General features: G+C 56.6%; 2 protein-coding genes across 8 annotated transcripts; both read right to left on the reverse strand.

Moving 5' to 3' along the window:
- Positions 1-2,976: 2,976 nt before the first annotated feature.
- Pigq (phosphatidylinositol glycan anchor biosynthesis class Q) lies at positions 2,977-19,727 on the reverse strand. 7 transcript variants are annotated; one of them, XM_047533821.1, is made up of 12 exons: positions 19,705-19,727; positions 13,124-13,822; positions 11,098-11,229; positions 10,803-10,923; positions 9,422-9,499; positions 8,919-9,045; positions 8,464-8,617; positions 8,226-8,337; positions 7,599-7,679; positions 6,919-7,033; positions 5,095-5,156; positions 2,977-4,306 (listed from the first exon to the last, which is right to left on the reverse strand). In XM_047533821.1, the coding sequence occupies exons 2-12, from the start codon at positions 13,810-13,812 to the stop codon at positions 4,154-4,156; spliced, it is 1,824 nt and encodes a 607-aa protein (XP_047389777.1). In that variant the 5' UTR covers positions 13,813-13,822; positions 19,705-19,727; the 3' UTR covers positions 2,977-4,153. The 7 variants fall into 7 exon arrangements, with proteins under 7 accessions (XP_047389777.1, XP_047389771.1, XP_047389770.1 ...); XM_047533815.1 differs by lacking the exon at positions 19,705-19,727 and adding an exon at positions 18,143-18,644 and having other exon boundaries at positions 10,803-10,851; XM_047533814.1 differs by lacking the exon at positions 19,705-19,727 and adding an exon at positions 18,143-18,644.
- Nhlrc4 (NHL repeat containing 4) lies at positions 18,668-19,599 on the reverse strand (the record flags this gene model as incomplete). Its single annotated transcript, XM_047532966.1, has 1 exon — positions 18,668-19,599. A coding segment is annotated over one exon (930 nt), but the record flags the coding sequence as incomplete, so codon positions are not given.
- Positions 19,728-19,928: the final 201 nt, after the last annotated feature.

Genomic DNA, 19,928 nt, shown 5'->3' on the forward strand with positions numbered 1-19,928 from the left:
GTCGAGCTACCCAGTGGGCAAGTTCAAGGCCAGCCTCAGCAATTTAGCAAGGCCATCTTGAAGAAGGACTGTGGGCATAGCTCAGTGGCAGAGCACTTGCCTAGCATGCAGGAGGCTTTGGGTTCAATCCCTAATACAAAAAGAAAAAAAAAAAGAGATACTTCGAGTGATAGTATTTATTTAGGAATGAGTATTGTGAACATCTACAGCCATAGTAAACTGTGTTTTCACAGCTGTTGAGGCAAGGAGAAGCCTTGTCCTATGTGTGGTCCTGGGGTGGACCAGGCAGTGCCCTGCTACTGTGCTACAGCCCCAGGCTGCCATTTTCTCATTTTGAAACGGTCTCACTACGTTGCCCAGACTTGCTTCAAACTTGCAATCCAGTCAGACTTCAGAGTAGGTGGGGTCACAGGCATGTGCCACCATGCCCATCTCTAAGGGGGTGCTTTGAAAGGCAAGGATGAGGATTACATATGCTGTTATGGAATAGCAATCCTTGGCTAGAAGGACGATATCAGTCTGAGGTGGAACACGCAATGGCTGGGCAGAAGTCCTTGCAGAAGCACATTTGGTATGAGGTCCTGGTTCTGATGGTCTTGTGATGACTGCTGTGGGGAACCCCTGGTGTCTGGAGAAGTGGGCCCAGTCGAAGGAAGGGGTCTGGTGGATGAAGGAGCTGGCCTCCCATGCAGGTGCAAGAATGTTCTGGGGTGCAACAAGTGCCAGACAAGGCCTGGGCCCAAGGAGCCTAGGGACGGACAGGACACCATCCCTGCTGCTTAGGAACCTCAGGCCAAGAGTGAAGCAGCCAGTGAATGTGCAGGCAAGGCCTCCCGTTAGGAATCCCTGGTCAGTCCCACCCTCCTGAGCACATCTGAGAAAGGATGCTGACAGTCTCCCTTTCAGCTTCTATACCACTAGCTTTGGATAAGGACTAGGGCCAGACTCCACTTGAGCCTGGTCTAAGTGAGGGGCAAGGGCAACAAAGGGAGACGTGAGGGGGTTTTGTTCTTCCCCTCCAGGCTACCTGCTGTGGTTCAGATGTATCCCCTAAGAGTTCATGTATTGGACACCTAATCCTCAAATGCATAGTGTTGATGGGGTGGGGCTTTTGAGAGATAATTAGGATTAGATGAAATCATAAGAGTGGGGTACCATGATGGCATTAGTGGCTTTATAAGAAGATACTTGAGCTGGGCACCATGACAGTTCAGGAAGCTGAGGCAGGAGGATGGCAAATTTGAGGCCAGCCTTGGCAACTTAATGAGACCCTGTCTCAAAAAATAAAAAGGGCTGAGGATGTAGCTCAGTGATAAAGTGTCCCTAGGTTCAGTGCTCAGTACTACAAAAAAAGAGAAAGACCTGAGCTGCTACGCCTGCTTTCCTGCCCCATGATGCCCTGTACCATGTTCTAATACACAGTGCCACATCAGACACCATCACCTTGCTCCTGGACTTCCCGCCTCAGATCCATGACTCAAATAAACCTTTACTCTTTATAAATCACTCAGTCTCAGGTATTTTGTAACAGCAGCAGAAAATAGACTAAGACCATTTCTTCACTGCCTTCTGGGCCACATCGCCAACCCTTAGAAGGGTCTGGGCCTGACCCATTGGGGCAAACAAACTTTGGCCTCTGAAGTTGTGTGTCCAGGAAGCTTAGAGAGCACCCACAAAAGTTCCAGTTACTCAGGAGCCCTGGCCCAAGCCTGGTGCCAAGGATAGGCCCCACTAACATCCCACACATGGACAGAGCTGGTGGACACTGCAGCTAGCAGCGAGAGAATGGGGGACAGGCTTTCCACATGGCTGTAGGTGGTTTACAAATAACTTGCTAATTATGAGGGGAAGTGGCTTTGCAGTGGGGGAGTTTGGCACAGCTCCTGGCCAGTCATGTTCACAGCACCAAAGGTAGACAAACGGACACAATGTGTTCCCAAGATGACACCCTGTCAAGGACAGCATGCCGCAAATGTGTGAACTACATCTCATCATGAGAACCATGAGGCACACCAAACATGCCACTCCATGCAGGTGGTGGCTCTCAATGACTGAGGTAGCCAGTGTTCTCCACACAGAGGATGACAGCTGCCAAGCAAGTTCTGTGACAGGGCCACACAGCACTGGGCTGAGGGGCAGGAACCTTCCTGATGGGAGCCTCAGGAATGGTGGAGGGATCGACAGGGCAGCCAGGCATAGTGGGGAGGGAAACAGGCAGGCTGTGTGACAGCCCCTGTGCCACTGAGCCCCAGCAGCTGGAGGCTGGCGGCCCAGGTCAGAGGCTTCTGTAGTTGAGCCAGAAGCTGCCACAGCCTCCTGAAAGGCAGCCCCAAGCATCACAGGTGTCAGAGGCCACTCTGAGCAGGCTTCTGGTGGACACAATCCCATGAAAGTCCCTTTGGCACTCCTCAGCTGATCTCCCCTGACCCCTGGGAGAGAACCAGGACAGGGAGTTAAGGACTGCTCTGGGTTCCCTCCCCTCTCTGCACCAGAATAGCAGCAGCAAGCCCCAGGGCCTCTTGAGGCTGCAGGACAGGTGGGGTCAGTTCAGTCCAGGGAGTGACTCACCTTCAGCCTTGCCCAAGAGCCAGCACCTTATGCCTGGCTGAGGCCATAACAAGTATATGACCCCAGGTTCACTCGCCTGTGCCAGAGCCCAAGGCCTGCACACCCATCCCTACAGCCCTGCTGTAGGGAGCCCCAAACAGAAACAGGACAGTCCCCTCAATAAAACCAAGTCTGGGGACTGGGGTTGTGGCTCAGTGGTAGAGCACTTGCCTAGCAAGTGTGGAGCACTGGTTCAATCCTCAGCACCATATAAAAATAAAAAAATAAAAGGTTTTATGTACATCTATAACCTAAAGAAATATTTTAAAAAATACCAAGTCTGCCCTGGAAGTGTCTGCACCTTCCCACCCCACCCCACCCTGAAGCCTCCCCAGACCTGCTGCACACATGCAATGGGAGAGGCCAAGCTGGTGCTCCAAGCACATGGGAGGCTTTATTGTCATCACAGGAAAAGGCAAAGTCAGGGAGCTGGGCACAGGATGCACATACCTGAAGTCCCAGCTAACCAGGAGACCAAGGCGGGACCACCTGAACCCAGTTCTAGACCAGCTAAGCAACACAGTGAGACCCGTCTCAAGACAAAACAAAAAAGTCAGGGTCATGACCCGTCCCTACCAGCACCCTCCACTGGGTGCTTAGTGTTGCTGTGGCCTGCAGCAAAGGAGTAACGGGCAGTCCCAAGTGCCCCGAGAGACGGGCAGGGCTTGCTGCCCCAGCACAGACGTTTCCACACCACCCAGCACCTTCAGACTTCCCTCTCCCTGGGGTGCTTGGCCCACACAGGATCCTGGCAGGCAGCCTGGGCCTGAGAGCCAAAACCACCTCCCAGAGGCCACTAATGCAGTGGGCACAGGAGTGTCTGCTCAGGAGGGAGCTGCCTCCTTCCACGAGAAGCCAGTAAGAAGATGGAAGATTTCATCAAAGGGCTGTCCCCATGGGGCACTGGGCAGAAGTGGGGCAGCCAGGTGGTTGGACACCCAGCATCCAAAAAGGCAGCTCCAGCCGACCAGATGGCCCAGTTTCCAGTGAAGGGGCACCAATGGCCTGCCAACAGCCTCCTCACGAAGCAGTCCCCAGGAAGCACCAGCAAACCAGCCTGCCCAGCTCAGGGTGAGGGCTCCGATCCATAAGGGCCGGGGCTGGGTCAGCAGCTGCTTCAACTCCCAGATGGGGGCACTCTGCTGCAGCAGTTGGAAGGCATCGGGGCCCTAGGAGTGCGTCCTGGGAGGGTCCTTCCACCTCACCTGATGGGGGGGTTTTGCTGGAGAGCAGCCAGGAAGACCTGCCAGCACATCCCAGATGGTCTGGGTGGGTGGCAAGTCTGGGGGCTGCCAGGCATCACAGCTGACCAGGAGGCTCCCAAGGCAGATGGTGCTAGAGAGGGATGGGGTCATGGGGTGGCAGCTGGCTGCCTGGCAGGGACTGTAGAGGCCCCCAAGATCCAGGACAGGAACTCGAGAGCAAGGCCTGCCCTCACTCAGGAGCACAGTGTGTCTGACCTGAACCCTGTGTATGACCTGTCCTGCCCCCAAGGTCAACATTACCCTTGCAGAGGGAAGGGAAGACCGGGCTGTGGTTGGGCCCCTCAATCCTGCCTGTCCCCTCGTTGCCTCCAGGGGTAGATAAGCTCTCCAAAGAACAGCTTGCGGCATAGGGAGCCCCAGGAGTGTTTGGGGTGGCAGCCACAGCTGGGCAAGCGGTAGGTGTGCACCACATGGCTGTAGGGCAGAGGATTTATCTGGAAGGACAGAGCAGTGGTTAGTGGGTTGTCAGGAGTGTTTCACCCATGTCTGCACAGAAGGCACTGGGGTGTGGGCACTCTGGCTTCCTGGGCTGACTCCAGGGAGGCAGTGGATCAATAGTGGGTTGATAGCTCCATATTCCCCCAGGGCAGCAAGGTGGTGTGGGAGCTATACATTCTCTTGGGGTGAACAAGCTCCATGCCAGGGTTCAGTCAGCTCCCAGGGGTCTCCTGGGGCAGGGTAAAATCACAGAGTCCCTGCCTGCCTCAAAGAGACCACACTGGGACGGGAAGGACTCACCCAAAAGGCAGTCTGATACCTTGAGAGTTACCCAAAAACTTACCCTGCTTCCTGCAGGGACCAAGCACCCAGGACTGTTTAAGATAAAGGAGCCCTATGGGTGCAGACCCGTAAGTCATGCCTGTGTGTCCCAAAGCCTTCACAAAATCAGTTCTGTTCCATCTAGAATTTGAGTCCTATGGGGCCCAGGGCAAAAGATGACCCAGGCCAAGTGGGGAAGCCTCAGGCAACCCAGGGTGTCTGTGATTCTGGGTAGGGGGGCCCTCCATGGGCTGGGCCGTGCTGGGCCAGGCATCAGTTATATAGACCACAGTGAGTCCTCTGGCCCTGCTGGCCATGGTGCCCAGAGGCCTGGGAGCCTTCCTCTATGGAATCTACCTCTTGGCCTCTGGGTCCTGGCCCCAACTGTTCCAGAACATAGGCAGAACATGGTGGGAGGGCATCACAGTCCTGGGTAGAAATGCAGGGCACAGGGAGGCCTTACCTGCATCAGAAGGCGAAGAGGCCTGCCTGCCTCATGTTCCAGGACACGGAACTTCACACCAGCTATAAGAAGAACAAGGTGCTTAAGAGGGGGAAGGTCTGTCCCGTGAAGCACACGGACCCACAGATAGCACTCATGGGCCCTGCTGGGGGGCAGCAGCCACCTGCTGGTATGGGTAGAAACTTCTAACAGTGAAGACCCCTTCCCCTGGGCACACCCAGATGGCAGCAGGCTCCTCTGGGCATGTGCAGCTCTCCCTGCTCCCACCTTTTGGATCTGCCTCTTGGGGGTTAGCTCCTGGCTGACTCTGAAACCTCTGAATGTCATTGGCAAGCAGAAGCTGAGGACCAGCAAGCTAGGAAGAGCAGGATGGGTGCCAGGTGGGTGCGGGCTGTGCTGCTTTCTAGACAGGACAGGGTACTTGCTGGGGGGTGGCCACCCTACAAGTCTCTGTTCTCCAACTTGTGTGTGTCTGGCTGATCTGAGGACCCTTCAGGCCCCTGGCCTGCAGTTCAGGCTCCCTAACCTAGGTCCTCCCAAAGTGGAAAGTTCTGGAAAAGAACAGGAGCTAAAGATCACTTGATGAAGAGTCCCCAAAGCTAACACGGACAGGAACGGAGGAGGCAGCATCCATGGCCTTTCATGTGAAGTTAAAATGACCCTGCTCTGGTAACAAACCAGAGCTGGTGAGGAAGGAGCCAGGCTGCTGTGGGGACTTGCTCTGCTCCTGCCTGGTCCTCAAGCTCTGAGGCAAACAAGAGGTTGGGGAAGAGGGTTGTGTGGGCAGTACTGCAAATGGCCTGGGCCACCTGGAGTCAGCAGGGAAAATGGCTTGGAAAGATGTTCTCAAAAGGGTTTGTAGGGGCTGGGGTTGTGGCTCAGTGATGCAGTGCTTGCCTAGCATGCATGAGGCACTGGGTTTGATCCTCAGCACCACATAAAAATAAAATAAAGATCCATCAAAAACTAAAAAAGAAAAATATATTAAAGAAAAAGAATTCCAATGATATTTAAAAAAAAAAGGGGGGGGGGGTTGTAGATATGTGTCCAGCAGCAGGGGGATGCCCAGCTTCCAAGGAAGGTGACTTGGTTCAAAGCTGACAAATGTGTGTCCATATCCCCCTGCTCTGAATTGGCTGGCAGAGCTACCAGGACATGCTGATCACCTTGGACACCACCTGAATGGGTGCCAGATGGTGGCTGTCAGGACATCCTCAGGTCCCCTGCTGTGTTCAAAGCCTCTGAGTCAGGAGAGCTGACCCACAACCTCACGTCCAGCAGGAAGTCTTCCCTCGGGGGCATCTCCCCTGAGCTGGCATCAGAACACTATGGGGCAGCCACCTGTGGCATGAACTGAGGGAAGACAGCTGGGGTGTGAGTGCTGACTCGACAGTGCAAGGCACTCCTGTCACGGGGTCTGGCCAGCCTACAGCCCTCATCCCAGTTTGCCCCCCAAGGCTGATGGGCACTAGAAGGCACATGCTCACATGACCACACGGGGATGGATCTTCCCTGAGCCATGGTCAGACAACATGCACCTAGCACGGATAGACCCTAGAGCAAGCCATACGTATTACAGAAAGGTCGGAGGCATAGCAAGAGCTGCCTGGACCTCAGCCTCAGATGGGTCTCCCACTCTACCTCACTGGAGGCAGCAATGCGTGGGACCAGGAGGCCCTGTCTGCCCTGCCACACACAACACACATGCCACTCCTTCCAGGAAGGAGGTGCCAGTGTGACAGCCAGTGTGGCAGTTACTTTGGCAGGGCCTGAAGATGTGTTAACATCTGCTGGTGGGGCTGGTGCTCAGCAAATAGCACTCACCTGCCAGTCTGTAGGGCCGGCAGAGTCGAAGTCCGAGGGAGTACAGAGGCAGGGAGTTGATGAGGTCCACAAGCAGATGGATCAGGCCCTGCACGGTGACCACCAGGAGCCGGAGCTGCAGTAGAGGCGGCAGTGAGGGCCTCTGAATCAGTCCATGGCCAGAGCACTCTGGACATGCCCCCAAGCAGAGCAGCCCAACAGTCCTGGGCCATGGCCAAGGTCCCTGGGCAAAACCTGGATCCCACCCTGAGAACACAGGGCCCAAGTTGGTCCCTGACCCTAACGCCCAGATACCCAGGAGGCAGAAGGAAACAGCAGTCCTGCCCTGGGCAAAGCTGAGGACAGAGCAGTCAACCCAGATGGTGTATCCCACGGCCCACGTGCTGACAAACCATGCCTAGAGGGCCTGGGCTAGGTGGTGCTGCCCACCTGCAGCACACAGCACCAAGGGAGCAGTCCTCCACGGCCCCACCTGCTCTTCCAGCATAAACTACATGCCTCACAGCAGTAAGTGGCACTTCCTCCAAGTTGGGCCCTCAACCACTCCAGGGCCTAGCACTGCCCAGAGCGTCCAGAACAAGCACGCTAATGTGACCTATGGGGTGAACAGCCTGACACACAGCTGCCCATCTCACAGGCAGAGATAGCAGTGACCCCATGTCATGAGGTGCTTGGCTCACCAGGGTGAACACCAGGTAGTACAGGGCCGTGGTGGGTAGAAGGAAGACCAGGATGGTGAAGAGCAAGGTCCCAATGAACAGCTGTGGGGAGAAGGGACCAGCACACCTGGCATCACAAGATCCTATCAAGGGCAGTCCCTACAGCACTGCTGCCCACCCCTACTGGTCTTGCAAATACAGTCCAGACCTTTTGGCCTCCTGAATGAACTCAGGACAGCCTGCTCAGGCACCTTTCCTAGTACTACACGGGGTACAACCAGGAGCCCTGTGAACATGCTGCCTCATGGAGAGACTGGCCAGTAGGATGCACAGCACACATTACAAAAGAGTGTCCCTGTGGCAGGGCTAAGTAAAAGAATGGGACACGCCAGAGCAGGCCCTGTGCCCGCAGCCCTAGGGCCTAGAGAGGCCAGGGCCGAGGGAGCAGAAGCAGGGTCTGTCTCCTACCTAGGGGAAAACCTGCACTACCTTAAGGCACCCCCCTCCCAGGGCAACTGTGGACAAGAGCAGGCTGCCCCTGGTGGAGCCCAAGAAGCTGCACTGGCAGGGCCAGTAAGAATGGAAATGGGGTCAGCCATGCAGGCCACCTACAGCCAGGAACACCTCCCACACAAGCCCTGCAAGTACCTGGTCTAGATTGTAGGAGCAGGAGTCCACTCGCTGGCGCAGAACATTCCACTTCTTCCCCCGGAAGAGACGCCAGAGAGAGGACAGGCCGTAGATCTTTAGGCAGTACAGCCTGGAGGAGGTGGACATTGAGGGCCAGGCAAGTTCACATCACACCACACGGCTCACCCACACTGGCCCCAGAGCCTGATGTGCACCCAAGGGCTTGGAGGGCTACACCCAGGAAGTATATGCCTACCTGGCACCATAGACATAGAAGCAATAGATGTGGAAGGTAAGGAGGGCGATGATGTCCGACAGGATGGATAGGGCAACTGTCAGACCCAGGCAGGCTGAGAGGCCCACGTGCCACAGGATGCGCTCGATGAAAGGGGACATGAGGTGGATGTAGCCTGGCAGGACAGGGCCAGCCCTCAGGGGATGCCTGGGGTGGTCCTGGGACCACCCTAACCCCCAGTTTCTGAGGATGGACCCCTGAGGTTTCAGAGAACTTCATGTGCCCAGACCATGCCGCTGCCCTGACCCTCAGCTGAGATGGTCTAGCACAGCAGGCTTCACACGCATGGAAGTCAGGAGAAGGGGACAATGGAGGCAGGGCTTACCTGGGGCCCCACTGCCCTCCTTAGGCAGGGCTCAGGCCCCTGTGTGGGAAAGCCCTGCTGGGACTCCCCACCCCACCTCTCAGGCACTCACTGATCCACAGGTGAATGTGGTACAGGAAGAAGCGGCCCAGCACCTGGTCTAGTGCCCGGTTCATCTTAAGCCCAGCGGGAGCACCCATCAGCCACTGTAGCAGATGCTGCAGCTCCTCGGCCACATGCTGCAGGGACATGGTAGTAGGGACATGTTGGGGACTGGTGGACAGTTGGGGTCAGCATCTGCACCTCCTGAGATTGCCTATAATGAGCCCCTGCACAGGCCAGCCCATCTGGGCAGGGCAAAGATAGTCCACACATCCTTCTTCCTAGGGTTCAGACTACCACCTCCTAATGTGGGTGGGCAACGTTTCCCATGGAACCCCTCTTCACAAATGAATTCTGGGACTTTGATCTCTCCCAGCAGGCTCCAGATGCCCCCTGGCCCACTGGGCACATGTTCCCCAGTGAGCATTAACTACCACATAAGAGCCTCCCTCTCCCTTCTATCTCACCACATTTGGCCTCAACCTGTCCAAAGCTGGACAGACAATGGCTCACCTCAAACCCTGCAGGGAAGCCTGTGGGCCAATGAGGTCCTCTGTCCAAGACCCCACCCTGCCACCTTCCAACAGAGGCCTGGGGATGACATTGGCAGAATGAGAGGGTGTCAGGCCAGCAGGGGCCCAGACAACAGGTGGGACGGCTGGAGGCAGAGTGCCCCAGAGGAAAGGACGTGGTCAAACGAGGGCAAGAGATAGCACAGGGACCTCAAGAACAACCAGGGAAGCTGGGTCATAGTCATCCAGGGGAGCCAGTATCCAGGTACTGTATTGTCCACAGGGGGCAGGCCCTGAGGGACCCTCAGCTTTGCAGGTGAGGCAAACCACAGGAGCAACATCGCTGCACTCCCGCCTGCCTACGCCAAAGATCCCTCCCAACTTCATGCTAAGATCTCAGCTGTGTCAGGACCAGCAAGATAGGAAGAGCATTCTTCTTTATAAATAGAACTTATTTAATATTTAAGGGATAAGAGCATGGCAGCAGGAAGAAACTTTCATTTTTAATTAAATATTGATATTTTTGAGCAATTTCACAAAAGGAAGGTCTAGGACAAAGCTGGTCAAGAGGTAGAGTGAAAGCTGCCAGGGTCCCCTCCTTCCTTCTGTGTTGGCCTCCCTGCATCCCCACAGCCCACAGGGAGCCAAGAGGTGCTTGTTCCTGCCCCCAGAGTCCTGACCTGGACATAAGTAAGCCCAGTGCACACCTGCTGCCTGGACGAGGCAGAGATTGAGTCCACAGGAGGTCCCCAACGGTCCAAGGGTGGGCTGAAGGGCAAAAGGAACCACCACCCTAAGGGAAGACAAGTTCCTAATGGGAGAGAATGGGCTTCAGCTCCAAGCAAGGGAGACAGAAGTGGAAGGCTCCAAGGCATCATGGAAATGCTGTAGGCAGGCCAGAGGGAGGAGCCAGAAGGGCTGGCTACCCCTGGCCAGGGCATGGTGCACAGACCCTGCAGGGGAAGTCAGGAGCACAGACATGAAGCTTGTGCCCCTGGCTTTCAGCATGGGAAACACAATCAATGTAGATGGCCCCAGGCATTGAGAGGTTTCCTGATGCTGACCACAGAGGGCACCAGAGGCCGGGAGAGCAGAATTGATTCCAGGGAGGGGAGGTAATGGAGAGTCATGATACTGGGCCTGGCAGAGGGGGAGGGCTCCCCTTAAAAGCCTCAACCACAAATGGCACAGACACAGGAAACCAAGGTGGGTACTTGACAAGCTCTGCCCCTCAAGACACAGGTTCCAAAGGCCCCAAGGGCATATGCTCAGGGTGTTTTTAGGGTGAGGACAGGAAAGCTGCTCCAGGCAGCCAAGGGGATTCAGCTTCCTCCAGGACGGCCCTCCACCCCAGGAACCAACTTCCACCCAGATCTACTCACGTCAGCCACAGGGACGAGGGCATCAGCCAGCTGTCCAATTCGGTTGCTGCTGTGGAGCCAGGACAGCAACATGAGACCAAGAGCCACATCCAGGAGCACAGAGACCAGCATGTTGGCCTTCCTGGAAGAGGGTCAGCCAGGAGTGGATGTGAGGCAGCCCAGGGAAGCCTGAGGTCACATGGTAAGGCCTGGCTGGAGGGCGTCAGTGCAGTGGGCCTGGTACAGAATGGGGGTGGGGAAAGGGCTAGGCCCATGGCCATCCCACCTTGGGAGGAAACCCCAAGCAGGCCCACACCTCATCAGCTGGGTGGGGCTCTGGGCCCTCTGGGTGCTGAAGACCAATGTTAGGTGCTCAAGCCGGTGCCGGAGCTGCTCACAGGTAGAAAGCTTACTCCTGATGAAGGGCAGGGGCCACAGTTTCCACAGCCTGTGGGAAGCACGAGAGACAAGGGCTTCTGCCTCAGTTCCTCCAGGTGCTCCTTCCTGCTAGTGCCCCTCACCCTGCGGTATAGAGAGGAAGGGCCAGGCCAGGCCAGGCCAGGCCAGGCTTAGCCTAAGAACCCAGTGGCCTTACTCCAGAACTCAGCAGGGCAAGGAGGCAGGTAGTAGAAGCCCACCAGGCCTAGCAAGGTGGCACAAGCTGGGTGAGCAGCACTCCCAGAAGGTGGCCTCCCAATTAATAGAGCCTGCCCTCCTCACAAAGCTCTGCCCTGAAGCACATCTCCACCCCCCAGCCAACTCCCACGGTTGAGTCTCAAGATGGCCCCAAGATGGTATCAGGTGACCTTCTGGACCCAAGACCTTGCCCTGCCTGCCAGATAGCTCAGCAAGGGTCTCTGAGACTGACCACTCCACAAGGAGAGTGGGTTCCTCACAAGACACACCCACAGGCTTTCACATGCTAGAGATGTTTGAGGGCTAAAGTAGAAGAAAGTGCCCAATGGCAACTTGACTGCATTTAAGTCTGAGAACCAGAGACCCAAGTCCAGGGGCACAGACAGCATCACATCTGCCTCTCTGTAGGCAGGAAGAACCTAAAGGACTCCTAGAAAGTACAAAGCTGCAACTAATGAATGCCTAAGACCTGGGAAGGAAGGGGAGACCTGACCTTGGAAGGCTGAAAGGCCTCCTTCCTCTTCAAATGACTGACTCTGAACCACTTCCAAGAATGAACCTCCTTGTCCTAAGTGCCAACCAGGCAGAAGGTGACTTCTCACTGGCTGCATGGAGACCCTCACCTGTGCAGTGGTCTCTCCAAGGCTGCAGAGGGGCCCTGCATGGCCTAGGTCCCTCACAACACCCCTGAAGCTGCTGGGCAAGGCACAAACCCACAAGCGGGGAAAGGGGGTTTCATTTCTGTAGTGACAGTCAATGACCAACATGTGCCTAACAGGAGAACGGACAGTGCACACAAGCAGCTCCTACCCTTTACTGGATCCTCTGAGAACATGATAAAAGCTGAAGACCTTCTCTGCCAGAACTGCACTTTGGTCAGGCACATACCTCCACCTCATTAATTCCAAGGCTGTCATGAAGCCCCCAAACCCACTCTTCACATCAAGATCCCCAGGGGCCAAGCATGTCCCCCTCGAGCTGCCAGGGACTCTCTTCCCAGGCCAGTGCCCAAGCACACCCAGAGCAAATCCCCTCATCTGACAGGGTTGTCTCTGGACCTCAGGGAAGGAGACAACTGAGGAAGCACAGTTGCCACAGGAGACAGCACCAAGGAAATATCTTCTCAGGCTGAGGGGCTCCCAGCTCCTAGGCCCTCTATTCACAACACCCCCTGGCACTACTGGCACCTTTGCGGGTGCTTCTGGAGATCAGCCATCACCCCAGGCAGTCTGCTGTCAGTGAGTGAATGCCACCCCATGGCCTGGAGAGACTGCCTCTCCTGTAGGAAGCATGTAGCACCTGAAGGCCTGCTGGGTGGAGGAGTGGGGGCAGCAGGAAAGGACTGGGCCTGTGTGCCTCAGAGAGCAAGCAACTCAGGAAGGACAGACTTCTGATTTCTCTTTCAGGGACCTGAACCACCTGCAGCTCACCTCATACCTCTATCTGGTGGGCTGCCATGCAATAACCAAGACTGCTGGAAGAACTGGCTCCACCTCAGGAGTAAGGGACGTAGGAACCACAGCCACCCCTGGGACATCCCCTGAGATGTGCAGGAAAGGAAAGACAGTATGAAAGCCAGGGCCTAGAGTGTGCTGTGCACCTAAGGAAGGGACCACGTGGACTTCTGTGCCCCTGCCCACTGAGGGGCAAGCCTGTGACTCTTGATGGCCTATTTGCCATACCCTCTAAATCCCAGGGGCACCTACCAGCAGGCACTGACTGCTGAGACCAGTGACAGCAGACAGGCTAGCAGCAGGCAGACTGGCCCTGAGGCCCGCTTCGCCAGCTCCCCGAGCACACTGGCCTCCACACCCTCTGACTGCCAGTGGCTCAGCCGCACAGGGCCCTCGTCATACTGGTCACCGTGGAAGAGCAGTTCGCTGCGTGCCACTGTGTCAAAGACTACAGCCAGGCCCCCACTACTGGCCACAGCATCTCCGGCCTGGTGGTCAGGCAGGACTGTGGGTGGATGTAGCTGGGAGAGCAGCACCTTGCGCTGGTCATAGAAGATTAGCATGACCTGGTCCTCGCTGGGGACACCAGGGGCAACAGGCACTTGCTGGCGGATGGCCTTGCAGCTCCAGGACTTGCTGCCCCTCTCCCGGCACAGCTGTAGCCAAGGTTCATGGGAGAAGATGGTGCCCAGACCCTCCAGGAAGTGGCCCAGGCTCTCCTCAGGTTCCTGTTGGCGGTGGCACCAGGTGCCCAGCACGGCCACACCCACCTGGCTGGCCTGCTGCACCTGGGCCAGGAGCTCCTTGACCTGGATAGGGATGAAGGGAAAGTGCACCACAGCCAGCACTACAGCACTGCTCTGCTCCGGGACCCACCGTCCCACCAGCAGGCCACTGTCTGCTGAGGCACAGCAAGTGGGGAAAAAGGCCTTGAGCACCATGCCAGGGACCCTGCAAGAGAGGGGAAAGGGCTGACTCAGGGCATGTCGCAGGATGTGGCAAACAGTCCTGGCGGACACTGGGGCAACCCAGTTCTGGGTTTGGTGGAAGAGGCTGGTAGGTCTTGACGATTCGTCTCACACGGGCTGCGCTCCTGAGGCCAGCCCGAGTGCTGCCCCAGGAAGCAGCAGCGGCATGTGCCATAGCAAGTCAAGGCGACATGCAAGATAGATGTCACCTGACAAGGCTACCTGAGCTACAGGTAAAGGACTCTGATTTTTCTTCCTTTTTTGTGGTGCCTGGGGTTGAACCCAGGACCTCACACATGCTAAGCAAGTGCTCTACCACTGAACTACATCCCAAGTCCTTCTTATTTTATTTTTTTAATTTGTTCTAATTAGTTATACATGACAGCAAAATGCATTTCGACTCATTGTACACAAATGGAGCACAACTTTTCATTTCTCTGGTTGTACCCCAGCCCTTCTTATTTATTCATTTTTAATTTTTGGTACCAGGGATTGAACCCACAGAACCACATCCCCAGCCCTTTTCTTTAAATATATATATTTTTAGTTGTAGATGGACACAATACCTTTATTTTTATGTGGTGCTGAGGATTGAACCCAAGGCCTCCCATGTGCTAGGTGAGCACTCTACCACTGAGCCACAACCCCAGCCCCCCAATTCTTTTATATAATGCATACATATATATGTAGACATATATGTACATATATGTGTATATATATATATATAAATATATATATAAATAAATAAGTATATATATATATATGTATATATATATTTTTGTTTTTAATTTAGAGGCAGGGTCTACTGAATTGCTTAGGGCCTTGCTAAGTTGCTGAGGTTGGCTTTGAACTTGCAATCCTCCTGCCTCAGCCTCCCACACAGCTTGGATTACAGATGTGTGCCTTTGCACCAGGCTAGAGATTTCTTTGAGCAGTACATGGAAAAGTGTACAGTCTCAACAAAGTAAAACAAATTACAACTTTAACAAATCATGATTTACGTATTAAATCAGCAAGAATAAAGATGGAAATTTAAAGCATGTTTTTGGCTGAAGGAAACCAGACACAGACACTAGCTGGGTACTCATGCAGTGGCCCAGGAGGTTGCTAAGGCCAGCTGAGCCCAAAACCTGAAGGAGACTCCCCTCCACAGTAGGGAGAGCATCCACCTTCCACCATGTTTAGGAAATAGGCTCAGTTCTCACAGGGTTTCTGTCTCCATTCTGACTCTTCACACTACCTGTAATGTCCCTAAGCAGTACCCATCTTTCCCTGGATCCCCAACAGCTACCTCAGGGCAGGGGTCCCAGCAGGGTAACATTCTCCCACCTTTGGGATATACTTCTCCAACCATGTAGCCATCTAGACATGGGGTGGCAGTTCATGGGCCATGGAGGTATGAAAGAACACCCTCATTTTCTCTCAGCCTTCTTGGCCTCTATTTTGACTGGGCCTTGGAGCAATAAGAAAGGCCCCAAGCAGCTGCAAGTCCTGAATTATGCAGGGCCCCAGGCCTTTCCTTCCCAGGAGTGAGCTAGAGGGCACCCCCCGCCAGGAGGAGCAGTTTCTCATTCTTTCACCAGAATCCCTTCCAGCAGACCTAATGGACAGGACCACCCCGCCCAGTACAGTGGTGGGGGCCTGCTAGGCTGGCTGGCATGGGTTCCCACATTTGCATTCTTTAGACACTGACCACCCGTCTCACCTAAGTGAATGACAGCAGACATCCTGAGCAAAGACCCCCCCCCCAAGTTGGAGCCCACACTAAGGGAGGGACACAGACCTTGGACTGAGCATGGGCCTCCAAGTTCAGGACTCACAAAGCCCTTAGAAGCAAGGGGACAGAGGGCACACATGTCTGTGAGGGAACTCACACAAAGACACAATTAGCCAGAGCTTAAGAGACCATGGTGTAGCTGCTCTCCGCCCTGAAGGTAGGCCAGACCAGTGGCTGGAAGGTCTAGGCCTCTTACAGCCAGCTTGGGAAAGGGGCCTTTGATAGTTGTGGGTTCTAACTAAAAAGGATACCTATGGTCCAGCTGCAGAACTCCTAGATGCCCCTTCCCCATAGTATTCAGAGGGCAGTATTCAGTGGATGCCCACTAAGGTAAACCTCATGACCAACACTGGCCCCAGCCAAAGTTCCATGGCTGGTATCAAGGGCCAATTTCTTTTCTGGTCCCTTCTGCAGGGTCTGACTCCAGGGGACCACTGACACAAGGCACCAGGGGCATTATGAGAGAGACAGAGAAATTCTGCCTGTGAGGGGCCAAGTATTTGGCTGGTGACTGCCACAGTCCATCACTAAGCATAGTATAAGATTTTTGGTGTCAGTCAGTCCCTCAGGACACACCAGCTGGGTCACCATGCCTGCTGGGGGACACCCTCCACGGGAACTGAGGGAAACTGCCCATGGTTATTGCTGGAAGAGAAACACCTTTGGCCTAGGAGTAAACCGATCGGGGGTGGCTGGTTATTCTGTTCACCGGGTAAGTCCAACGAGTTGCATGCACTTCCTTTGTGTGGAGTATGGTTCATGTAATGTTTACCATAAAAGCGAAAGAAAATAAATAGCTCCTCGGGTCTAAGGAAGGACCGTGGAAGGCAGATGTTGATGTTGTGATCCGAGGGGTGCCAGAAAACTCAACAAATGATGGAGCAAATTCTCATCTCTACTCCCACCTCAGGCTCCAGGAGTGAGGGCGGCAAGCAAGTGTGCTCGCCAGGCAGCGCCAGAAGAAGATGAAAGAGCAGGATCGATAAGGAAGGCGCGGGGCGCAGAAGGCGGGCAGGGCGCTGAGCAGCGCGAACATCTGGAGAGCCCGGACTGAAAGCAGGGCCTGGGCCCGGGAGAGCTCCTCTGCCGGGAGGGAGGCGGCTCCCAGCGCCGGGGCCCGGGAGCTCTGCCGCCGAGCTCGCCTCCGCACGCCCGGACCCGCGGACGCGGGGGACGCCCGCCGGAACCTCCTCCGGCGAGGCCTGTCCAGGGTGCAGCCCCACCGCGCTGTTTGTTTAAACAACGAAACGAAACTTTCCTGCCTTCAGAACAGGCGAAGCTCTTCCGCCCGTCCCGGCGGCGAGGAGCCGCGGTCCGGACGCCCAAGGCCCCGCCGGCGCGCCCAGGCGGGCGCAGGCCCGGCGGCAGCTGCGTCCCCGCGGCGTGGACGAGAAAACGGGCCCGCGGCCCGGCGACGCCCCAGGGACCCTCGCTCCCCGCCACCCGGCTCCCCGGACCCTCCACGGACCCCAGCCTCCCCTCTGCTCACCGGCTGCTGCCCCGGGCCGCGCCCCCGGGCGGCGGAGAGGGGACGGGGTTGGGGACCGCGTCGGGCGGGCCCGGGCGGACGACGGCGCTCGCGGCCCCCAGCCCCGCCGCGGCCGCGCCGCGGGACACCAGCCCCATTTCCGCCCTCTCTGCGCGTTGCCGCGCGACGGTCCGGCCCCCAAAGGCGCCCGGGTGCCCGCTGGCCTCGCCCGAGCGTTCCGCGTGCGCGGCGGCCCTGCTGGAGCGGTTTGCTCGTCCGAGGGAACCCGAGGGCCCGGCTCTGGGGGGACCCGGACGCACCTTTGGCCCCGCTCTCCCAGGGTGAAGGGCCCCGAGGCCCTGCGTGGGGTCCCGAAGGAGCTGTCCGCGGCCCCAGGCCGTACCTCCCTCTACTCAGACCTCTCCAGGGTCGCAGCGGTTGGAGCGCCAGGAGCGCGCACGCAGGCATCGCTAGCTTCTCCTGCTACAGGTGCAAAAATCTCGGACCAGGGCAGCTGCTAACATTTATTGTGCACCTACTTCGCGTGCTTTCTACATCTGCCCATTTAATCCCCCACCCACAGGAGCCCGGACATATTGAGAAAATCTCAACAGGTGTAACCACAGATGCCAGTGTCCTGGTGATAGCCGCAGCGCCACCTCACAACCTGAAGGGGCAGGAGGAGGCAATGAAGACCCCTCAATGGTTCCCGGGCTGGCTGAGTAAACCCCCAGTCACTCACTCACACACAACCTCCTTTCAGATCTCATTTCCCCAGTTGTAACATGGGAGAAAAGACCCTGTGTTTTTCTCTTTTTTTAAGCACTAGGAGTCTGTCCTCAGAGGAAGGCTACTCAGGACCTGTGCTGCCTAGAACCTCCCAACCCTCCTTTCCTATGAACTTGGAGCTGTTTGGATGTAATTTGCAGAGACTTGAAGACAGTCTTCAAAGTGGTTTCACATGGGGAGTGGAGGAGTGGGCACTGAGACTCCAAACCCAGCCACGTGCTTCCCAAGGCACCTCAAAGGCCGCCCCCTCTGTTCTGCCTCCTCCTTACCTCTGCCGAGCCCAGAAAAGCTGCTGGAAACTCAAGACTGTGGACGCCTCTGATGCTGGGGGACAATGAAGGGCCACACCTCTTCCCCAAGCCACCCAGCCCAGACACACCCGGCCTGCCTGCCTCTGATTAGGATCCTGCCTGGTATGTGCTGGCAGGCAGCCCACCTCGCCAAGGACCTTCAGGCCTCTACTGCCAGCACCAAAGCCCAGGCTTCCTGGGACCCGAGTGAGCAAGCCAAGGTCTGAGTGGATAGCAGGTACTGAATGCAGGGCCAGGGGCACACTGGACAAAGACACACAGAGGGCCCAGTGTGGGAGGTTCATAAAGGAGACTCAGAAGGCAGCTGATCTCTGGCTGCTGATGAGATGGGAGTACTCGCCAAAAGGACCAGGTCTTGGCACAGTGGGGGCTCAGAGTCAAGAAGCATGGCCAGCAGCCCCATAAGAGCCCACCAGCCTCCCATGGTGCTTTAAGGCCTCAGGCTGGCCAGGAATGGCGAGGCCTGCCCTCACCAGAGCCTGCCATCAGGCCAGCTCCCCGAGGTACTGGTACACCTTGATGTGCTTGTCCCCAGCATCTCCCACCACAAGCTGGCCCTGAGCTGAACAGGCCACTGCCAAGGGTCGCTGGAGCCCCTGTGACAACAGGCAGATAGGCACCCCAGCCCTGGGAAACAGGGTCACCTGGTGCCTCCGTTCATCGGCCACAATAACGCTGCCCTCTGAATCAGAGCACACCCCTGCTGGGCAACCAAAGGTGTGTTCCCCCAGGACGCCCAGAGAGCCCAGGGGCTGGCAGGCACTGCCAAACAGCCACACATCCCCAAACTCCTCACTCACAGCAAGGCCCCCATCAGGCCCTGGGCTCACCCAGCAAGGGCCCTCCAGACCCAGCACTGAGGCTGGGGCCAGGGGCTCCCAGGTAGGGCCCAATGTGAAGCTATGCACAGCCCCAAGCACATAATCTGTCACCAGGATGCGGCCAAGGGCATCTACAGCCAGCCCTCGAGGGGACAGGAATGTGCCCACCGTCACCCAGTGCCCCGGAGGCTCCCGGGTAGTGTGCTGGAGAGCATGGACAGCCCCATGGACGAGGTCGCTGACCACCACAAGCCCAGAAGCCGTCACAGCCACGTCCTCTGGAACAAAGGCCCCAGCCTCTTGTAGGCAGCAGGACAGGTGGCAAATGGAGCGTCCCTCCAGGTCCAACACATAGATGTAGGGTGCGGCCCCAGCTGTCAGAAAGAGCAGGCCATCCGGAGAGCAGTGCAGGCCTCTGGGGCCCCCTGCAGTCCCTGCAGGCACCAGGATCTTCCCAAGCAGCCGGGGCGGCCGGGAGCAAGTGAGGTCTCCAGGCTGGTCCAGTGTGAGATGCAGTGGGAAGCAGCTGGCCAGCAGGGGTGCCCAGGAAGTTGGGAAGTTGGGGAGGGGGGCCGGAGAGTAGGAGGGTGGGTGGAGTCAGTCTCAGTTCTTCTGCAGCTGCAGGAGATGGCAATGGCCCCCTGTGGGTCCTGGTGCTCTTCCTGAGGCACCAGGTGGGGGCTGATCTGGAGTGCCTACCTGCTCCCCAAGTTCAGCAAATACCCAGGTGTCCGGGTGCTTTGGAGCGGGAGTCTGGGAGATGTGACCCACCTACGAAGGGCAGAGGTTGAAAAGCCCCAGATGAACACACAGGCATCACACTGTCCTGGAGTGGGCGTGAGGGGGTGACAGATGAGCAGCATTTCTCAAACTCGCCTGCCCATGGGACCCCTTCCCCCTCGGCGTGCCTAAGCTCCTGCCCG

Source organism: Sciurus carolinensis, chromosome 18, assembly GCF_902686445.1.
Source record: "Sciurus carolinensis chromosome 18, mSciCar1.2, whole genome shotgun sequence".
Classification (NCBI taxonomy): domain Eukaryota; kingdom Metazoa; phylum Chordata; class Mammalia; order Rodentia; family Sciuridae; genus Sciurus; species Sciurus carolinensis.